The 9,444-nt window shown below is 40.1% G+C and overlaps 1 protein-coding gene across 2 annotated transcripts in view; it reads left to right on the top strand.

The window, feature by feature from the left end:
* Positions 1–1,817: 1,817 nt before the first annotated feature.
* TTC28 (tetratricopeptide repeat domain 28) overlaps positions 1,818–9,444 on the top strand; it is a 333,992-nt gene continuing 326,365 nt past the window's right edge. For both annotated transcript variants that reach the window (XM_072415453.1, XM_072415452.1), the window contains exon 1: positions 1,818–1,999. In XM_072415453.1, the coding sequence (XP_072271554.1) occupies positions 1,967–1,999 (33 nt within the window). In that variant the 5' untranslated portion in view covers positions 1,818–1,966. The remainder of the gene's footprint in view (positions 2,000–9,444) is intronic.

The raw sequence follows: 9,444 nt of genomic DNA, 5'->3' as shown, positions 1-9,444 counted from the left end.
TTGGACCACTGCTTATGAAACTACCAGTGTACTAGCTGCAATGCTTACTTTCTGGCTTCAGAAAGTTGATGATCTGATCCAGGGGCATTTAACAATAGGATGCTGACTTTTCTATGGCACTTATTTAATATATACCTTCATGGCCAAAAATATTGGCACCGTTACATTTATGTCAGAAAATTCACCACCTATCCCAGATAATTGTTGCAATTACAAAAGCTTCGGTATTGTCATGTTTATTTATCTTGTTGGCACTGGAAGAATACAAAAACAGGGAAAAAAATCTGAGACATTCCACACAAAACGTCAAAAATGGCCTGGACAAAATGATTGGCACCCTTAACTTAATGTTTGGTAGCACATCCTTTGAAAGAAATAACTGATGGTAATGCTTTCTGTAACAATCAATGAGTCTTTTTAAGATTTATGGAGATGGACTTGTAGCCTTGGTATTGTCCATGCTTTTTTTGGTTCTTAAATCCTCAGACAATTCTTAGCTCTTTTTTCTTTTCTCCATGCTCGGTGTGTTACGCACCTTCAAATCTGGAGCAGCTGGCAAAGGAGGAGTTCTCCAAAATTCCAGAAGAGAGATGTAAAAGATCATTGATTGTTACAGAAAGTGATTAACATCAGGTATTTCTTTCAAAGGGTGCACTACCAAGTTGAGGGGGGTAATAATGTTGTCCATTTTTGATGTTTTGTGTTTTTATTTCTCTACTTTTCTGCGTTCTTCCAATGCCAACAAAAGAAATAAACATAATAATATCAAGGCATTTTTAATTGCAACAATTTTCTGGGGGAAGTGGTACATTTTCTGATAAATGCAAGGGTGCCATTGTTTTTGGCCATGACTGTACATAACCTTTTCTTGGACAGTGACAGTAGGTCAACATACCAGCCAGGCAAGTAGCTTTTTCTAGAGGAAGCAAGGAGTTTAGTGTTTCATTTGGATATACTGCAGTGCCGAAATGAATCAAGTTCTGTGCATATTTCAGCCTGGACTGGGTGAGGATGTTGGTGATATAGTGAGAGAGAGTGAGGTGAATTTAGTTCCACTTTTAAAAAGAACTAGATGTTTTTCCAAAAGCACAAAATACTGGATTTTAATATTAATTAGAAGTCAAATTAAAAAATTGCGATAACTGGTGAAGGAAATACCTTTTTGTTTACTTTCTTCTGCATCAATTGGGGTTAGGTTTTATTGCTTTTGTATTGTAGATGTTTTTAATTTTTTTAAACAATCTTTTTATTTCCTGACAGTTTTCCTTGCACCTCACGTTTCATTGGTATCATGGTGGCTCAGAGATTAACACTCTTGCCTTTACAGTGCTAGGTCCCAGGATTGAATCTCGGCCAGGACAATTTCTGCATGGAGTTTGCAGGTTCTCCCCGTGTTTGTGTGGGTTTCCTCTGAGTTTTCTCTCACATCCCAAAAACATGCAGTTAGGGTAATTGGCTTCTGCCCAAATTGACCTTAGACTGTATTAAAGACATATGACTGAGGTAGGGACATTGTGAGCTCTGAGGGAGTGTCATGACTGAGCTAGTGTCATGACTTTGTACATCGTTGTGTAATATGTTGGCGCTATATAAACACTGTAATAATAGTATTTGCAGGCCTGGGTCTCAGCACACTTTGCATTGCCTCTGTTGCCTGGGTTTCCTCAATGCAGAAAGTAACTGAACTCCAGCAGGGCTGAGCTCATTGTTTGACTTTGCAGGGAAAATTGAAACCTCTTTCCGCCCTCCCCTCCTCCTCCACCTCCTCCTTGGAAAGGGGGTGAGACTTGGCTAGCAGAAAAGGATGTGAAAATATGGCGAACTTTTCCTGGGAAATGCTCAGTACGAATCCGTTACTTGTAAGAGTGTGCTAGAGGGCTGCGCCTGTGGAGCCTGTGTGACCTGTAGGAGTTTTGTCATTGCCATGGCCTGTATTGTCATCACAGCCATTACTGCCTGAGGAACAATGGAGCAACAGGCTGTAAAGAGGAGAGAAAGGGTAGGATGCAGTAAACTTCTTTGTTGACTTTTTAATTAACCCCTGTAGTGCTATCATGCTAACTAGATTATGGCTGCTGTGGTCAGGCAGATGCTGAAATGGCTTGGATACCCTGACCAGGAGAGGTGACTAGTTCTTTTATGTAGAATGCTGTACACCCACATTATATTTCTAACAAAGAAGTAGAGGTGTACAGTACATTCAGTGATCTTTGATCCTAAGTGAAGGATTCCTGAGGTTAAACTTGTGGCCTGCTTGATATGAAGTGAGAGGGAAAGCAGAGGGAAGGGGGGTCCATTTTGGTGGCTTGCAGAAGAAGTTCTATTCTTAGGGATGCTGATGCATCTAAACCCATGTGAGAGATAACCGAACAACTTCTGCCTGTCTGTGGACCTGTAGGATCTACCTGTAGGATCTGTGGACCGTAGGATCTACCTGTAGGATCTGTGGACCTGTCTGTAGGATCTACCTGTAGGATCTGTGGACCTGTAGGATCTACCTACCTGTCTGTAGGATCTAAGCATGCTAATCATAGTGAGCGTATGGTCTAATGGGGTGAGACAAGATGAGAAATGTAGTAAAGTGATAGAGAAAGGCTGCCATAATATTAGCTGAAGGATCAGAGAATTCCAGTGAACTACAAATTCCAGCAAGCCGTGTCACCTTCTGGTAGCCATTGTATGCTGGAATTTACAAGTGGAGGACTAAGAGTATCATTGGACTAACACCAAGCATGACAATATTAGAGAGAGAATATTGGCAGGGTTAGGACCACACTGAGTAACATAATGAGGTAATATGATGCTTACTTGCTTGTATCAAGATTTAAATAACTGTCATGGAGAGTTCACTGCTAAAAAGGCATTCTTGCTGAATATTCATTTACATTGTAATAAACGTGTTAGTCCTATAACTGATCCAGAATAAACAATACACCTTAGGCCTTGCATAGCTTCTACATTTTACTTCTACGTAGAGTGTAAGCTCTTTAGGGCAGTAAAGAGGGGCACGTTTATATTTGCATGTTTATGCATGTTGCATGTTTATATTTGAAATACATTTACTTTTGTTTTATTGAACTTGCTGAATTAAAATAACATGAGTTTAGGGTTCATATTGTTTGAAGGTTGGGGACTATGTTGGGTGAGGGTTAGGGTTTAGGTAAGGGTTATGTGTTAGGGTTCAGGTAAGAGTTGATTGTTAAGGTTCAGGTAGGGGGTAAAGTGTTAGGGTTCATGTAGGGGTAGGGTTGATTGTTACGGCTCAGGTAAGGAAGGTTCAGGTAGGGGGTAAAGTGTTAGGGTTCATGTAGGGGTAGGGTTGATTGTTACGGCTCAGGTAAGGGTTAAGTGTTTGGGTTCAGGTAAGGATTAAGTGTTAGGGTTCAGGTAAGGATTAAGTGTTAGAGTTCATGTAGGGGAAGGGTTGATTGTTACGGTTCAGGTAAAGGTTAAGTGTTAGGGTTCAGGTAAGGATTAACTTTTAGGTTTCAGGTAAAGTTGTGTTAGGGTTCATGTAGGGGAAGGGTTGATTGTTATGGTTCAGGTAAGGGTTACGTGTTAGGGTTCAGGTAAGGATTAAATGTTAGGTTTCAGGTAAGGGTTAAGTGTTAGGGTTCAGGTAAGGAATAAATGTTAGGGTTCAGGTAAGGGTTAAGTGTTAGGGTTCATGTAGGGGAAGGGTTGATTGTTATGGTTCAGGTAAGGGTTAAGTGTTAGGGTTCAGGTAAGGATTAAATGTTAGGGTTCAGGTAAGGGTTAAGTGTTAGGGTTCAGGTACAGGGACAGTTAAATATTAATGCAGAACTAAATCCTATTTAGAGTCCCCTGTACCTGTTCTGTTGTGGTTGCCGCCACTTCCTTCCTTCTTTTCATCATCGTTCTGATCCTCAGTCTTTGGACATGCGGGAGTTCATTCAGTCCCGGCAATCCTGGATGTATCGGGTTTCCTGACAACCAATGCTGAGCTGCACATCGTCAGATGAAGAGCGTGATCAGGCAGGTAAAAATTTGTACTGCAGAAGGGACTTTGCCTGCCTCTTTCTGCAATAAAACCCTGCCTGGGTGCAAAACTTTCATTCCACTTTACTTTTCATGTGAGGTAGGGGTTGTACGAGGCTTGAGTGGTTAAAGTGGAACTAAATTTCCACTTTAAAATTTTGACATCGGTCAGGGCTTTGCTGCCGAAAGGAACAGGTGATGTCCATTCTGCAGTAAATATTATTACCTGCCTAATCATGCTCCGGGACTGAATGAACTAGGAGTTACACCATCCTGGCAATTAGGATAGCTGAAGATCAAAATGAGAACGAGAAGAAGGTGGCGGCACTCGTGATGGAATAAGTACAGGTCAGTATTCAGATTTAGGGATCAGGTAGAGGAAGAGTTAGGTGTTAATGTTCATATAGGGGTGGATCAGAAGTTAGGATTACTTGGGAGAACTTTTCTGTGTGTTTTTATTTTTCATCAGTATTTCAGTTTGCTCACTGATGCTGAAAAGAACTATGCTGCTGTTTTCTTTGTCTTTGCAAATTATATTTACATTGTTTTCTGTTTATTTTTAAAACAATAATAAATGTTGAAAGAAAGCAATTAAAATCAATCATCTGTATCTGATCACTTCCAAACCAGGAAAAGGTGAAGGCCCAATTACTATTATCTTACTAATCTTATTAATTTGTATTTTTTGTGTACAGCTGCACACAAAGACAAGTCTTCATCAGTAATAGCCATAGTCTATATACCCATACAAGTAACACCATCATTTTCTCCTCAGCTATGCAGAATGCTGTGTTACCTGACTGCTCACTGAATAAATAATATCACTGCTGATTCATCATCTCATGAAAATGCTGCTGACAATGCACAATGCATAGCTAACACAATAGTGTCACCTGTCTATGTAGTGTGGCAGGGGTGCGTAAATCCAACATAAGCTAAACACAATGATAATGCTTCAGAAGGAAAAAGTTCCTAAAATATATAGATGTCCATTTTTTTTTGCTTTTTCAACAATTATAAACTCTTCTACATCCTATGGGTGCCATGTTTTCATAAAAGGAAGAATTTGATTGCTTTCCACAGGCAAGAATCATCTATTAGTTTTATGCACAGGGCCCAATTGTGGACGTCGAGTCCCATTCATTAGTGAAAAGCCAAACTTTTTAGTATGGGAAGAATGAACCGCATGTTAAATAGGAAGCCTGGGGAGCAAGGAGGTCTCTGAGAAGGGTCTTAGACAGATCCTAGGAAACAAGGAATACAGAGACAGACCATATTCAAACAAGATAAATGTGATGGAAAGAACAGAGGGACCAAATGCATAGCTAATACCGGGCCTCACTTATCAAAGGTGTCTGAAAGAAGCCTATGGAGAGGACTTAGACTTTTTATAGGAAATTTCCTATATTGCTATGGGAAACCAAAATATTATTCTTTGGCAGCAATATTTTAAAATGCTTAATAAAGGCATAATATTGTGATATGAAACATAGTATACTCAGCATGTATGGGGAGAGCATGGGGAGAAGTGGTGCAGAAAGTTTCGGGCAGCAATTAAAAGCAATTTAAAGTTCTTACCCATGGATATCCGACTACAAATATTAGACATTTCTGCTGCTGTCTCCTTATAGGGATTTGAAGTCATCTCCTATTCTTGTAGCAAGGGGTGATCTTCCCAAAATACCTTCCCTGCTTTATTCAAAATATTAAAAATAAAACTTCAGGTTGGAGTTGTACTTTAATATAAGACGAGTATTTTCAAATGCCACTATCCAGGTAATTTCACATAGAGAGTATCAATAGATAACAAGTTGTAGGCAATATTTTATACTTTTTCTTTTCCAAGAGGAAATCTTCAAAACCTAAGTTTGGTATCTTTGGGCTCTATTTATAAAGCAGTAAACCTGACACTAAAATATTCCGTGGTGGAATATCAATCACTGGCATTGAAACACATGAACCTGGAAGATACTGCACCAGGGAACATTTCAGTGAATGTCAGATTCACTAATTTATAAAAATGTATAAGAGTTACCTCTTCCGGACATTCTGATGTGTTTCAGGAAATCTTTGATATTTGCCTGTGCACCTGTACTCTTTATTTGGTAATTGACTTCTGTATTTGGGCTGGCTTTACATTGTACCTTTTTGCCAACCCTTGCCTTTTTCTTGCCTTTATACAATGTAATGATGCAAATACATCAATTCTCAGCAGACAAGCTGATAATTAGAGTAGCTGATTTACTGCCTGCCAGTATGAATATTATATCTATCACCTACAACCTGGCACACATCTACTTATGACTGATGTTCAGGCCATCCTCAGATTTGTGTTGTGTTTCTGTGCACAGTATTGTGTATTTTACTGCAGTACACATCTCACTTCATCATCATGTGATGTCTGCATTAGTTTCCACGTTTTTAGACTTTATCCATACTCAATTTCACATGGTGATCCTGCACATAACAGACTTCTGTTCTCAAATCTCAGCCATGGTTGTCACACACTGGCTTTGTTCGTCTCAATTACACAATGAATTATTGAGAGTAGTATTAATGAGCTCTCAGGAAGTGACAATCACAGTATACTTATGGCAGAGTCTACAGGAATGTTCTGTACTTGCTGAAAACAGTCTTAGCCTGAAAAATAATAACAAATGCAGCCATTACTAAGGACCAATGTGCTGCAATATATTATTTTTTTAGATTTGGATGTTTTAATATGCCCCTGGGATGCCTCCATTTTATGTCTACCAGTCAAAAATGCTTGGGCTGGAGTTCATACCGTATAATATTTTTTAGATGTTCAAAATATAATTGATTTGCAGAAATTACCATGTCACCAGATTACCACGTCAGGGCCATGTCACACAAGCAATTTTGCAACAATGATTTGTACCAAATATACATTTTCACTGTTAGGGCTTGTGTAAATGGCATCACCTAACATCGCTGTGAAACTCTTCTGAGATCATTCAGAATTCATTTGTACATTTGACTTGCAACTGACCTCTTTTGATCTGTATCAAGAATACAGAATACAGAATATGGTAAAAGAATACAAGAATACAGAATATTGTAAAAGTGAACAGCTCATTGATAGTGTGATATGGTTACTAGTGTTACTAGTGTGATATGGTTACTAGTATTACTAGTGTGATGTTACTAGTGTTACTAGTGTGATAAGGTTACTAGTGTTACTAGTGTGATAAGGTTACTAGTCTGATATAGTTGTTAATGTTACTAGTGTGATATGATTCTGCTGGATCACTAAATGACCATTAGAAATGGTCAACAGACCACTCCTGCTCATCCTCCTCTCTTTATAAATCAGAACAGCCATTCCAGCAACAATTATTGTACATCTGTACAAGGCCTTAATTTCCACTGCTTCTTATCAGCACAGCATGGCGATTCAAACAGTGCAATAAAAATGCTGTAATCAACATAAATGTGCACATCTCTAAAGTGGAGAGCGCAGGATCAGGAAAACATTGGTCTGAAAGTAATTATAAGCATGGTAAAGATAGACGGGTGTGAGAAACACAAATCAGCAGATTCCTATTTACTACTTATGGTGCACTGGAGGACAGTTCTGAGGCTGTATTCATTCTTATTTTAAGCTCTTATGAGCAGGGTCCTCTTCTCCTCCTTTGTCACCCTCTGTATCTTTCTGTCATTTGCAACCCCTATTTAATGTACAGCCCTGCGTAATGTGTTGGCGCTATATAAATCCTGTTTGTTAATTAATAATAATAATTATTTGCAATGTGTTTGAAGAGATTTTTTTAAGATGTGCTTGCACTGCAGCCTTTGTTATGAACAAACAAGCAGGAAAAAGTGCTGCAATCTGCTGCAGCCACATGAAAAGAATGGTCCCCTTTGCTCCCATTCATTTGAAAGACTGGGACCATGGATAAGCCTGTAGTAGAACATTGCAGCTCAGCATGTGTCTGAAGTGGCCCTCAAGCTGCGTACACACTTCCAATTTTTATCGTTGGAAATGAACGACGAACGAACGACGAACGATCGATTGGTCAAAAATCGTTCGTAAAAAAAGTAACCAACGACGCCGACGAACGAGAATAGTCGCTGGAAATGAACGACCGGACCGCCGGATCGGATTGGACGACGATCGTTTACCATCTATCGTGTGTACGGTCGTTCATTGATCGTCCATGGTCTGAGCATGCGTGATGAACGAACGTTCGTTCACTTCCTGTCGTGCACGTCACTTCCTGTATCGCTCAAACGATCGCATCTATTGTGTGTACAATATCTGCGAACGATCGTGTCGTTATCTGTACGTACAGGATCGGTGCTATACGATCGTTCGCCGATATCGTGCAGGATCGTTCGTCGTTCGTTTACCAACGATAATTATTGGAAGTGTGTACGTAGCTTCAGTTTCCTAACCTGTGCTTGCCATGGTTGAAGAAGGTACTTTTGAGGGTTCAGTAACTGATCAAGTTGATGACAAAATGTTATCTGGCAGTACACCCTTTTTTATTGTACACTATATATATTTACAGTATATTATCATTATAGGAATTAAATAATAATTTCTAAAGTGTTTACATTGCTATACCCTTTTTTGTTTTTTGTAAATGTTTACATAAAGACATTGTATTTGCTTTACTGTGCACGTAAAAGTTCAGATGTTGTCATTGTAGCTTTCCTCACCTTGTCATGGCGCTTCATTATTTACCATAGAAAAAGTGGCTTCTGTCCAGTCAGTTGTCTTGCTCTTTGGCTGTGCTACTTTTTTGTACAATATAGGCTGGGTCTACACGGACGTTTTTAAAAACGCATGTAAACATTTCTACTGCATTTATATGCGTTTTTATACACTTTTATTAGCATTTAAAACTTGTCTCTAAAACGCTGGAAAATGTCTATGTTGTGTTTTCCTGCGTTTGTACCACATTTTCCAGCCTTTTTAACGCGTTTGCGCGGGAAAATGCAGAAAACGTTGTAAAACCCCTCTTTATAACCAATGGAAGCGTTTACCCGCCTTTTCCCGCCTTTTCGGGTATTTCCAGTGTTAACTGCGCCAGTAGTTTGTTCTGGCCTAACGCCCCCAGGCCAATCCGGCCTAATGCCGGGCTGGCAACGTGCAGCTCTGGAGCCGCGGGTTGGCGGCCGGGATTAGGCTGGAACAAACTACAGGAGGCGGAGCCGGCAGAGCTCTGAAGCCACATGTGGCTCTTGAGCCTTCTCTTGCTGTGCCTCCCTTCCCTATTTACAGCGGCATGCGTTAACACTTCCGCCACCGTGGTAAATAGGGAACCCCCCCTGAAGTGAAATCCATCTCCTCCGCAATGCATAGGGGTGAGAGGGATTTCCCTTCAGAGGGCGTTCCTAGCGGGGGGCGGAGACATTAGGACGGGACTCTATCCTAGTGTGCTCCTGCCCACCCCATAAATGGCCTAGTGGCCAAAAAAG

This window comes from Pyxicephalus adspersus, chromosome 6 (genome assembly GCF_032062135.1).
Source record: "Pyxicephalus adspersus chromosome 6, UCB_Pads_2.0, whole genome shotgun sequence".
In the NCBI taxonomy this organism is placed as follows: domain Eukaryota; kingdom Metazoa; phylum Chordata; class Amphibia; order Anura; family Pyxicephalidae; genus Pyxicephalus; species Pyxicephalus adspersus.
Note: the sequence above shows the minus strand (reverse complement) of the source record. Positions and strands in the feature narration are given on the sequence as shown.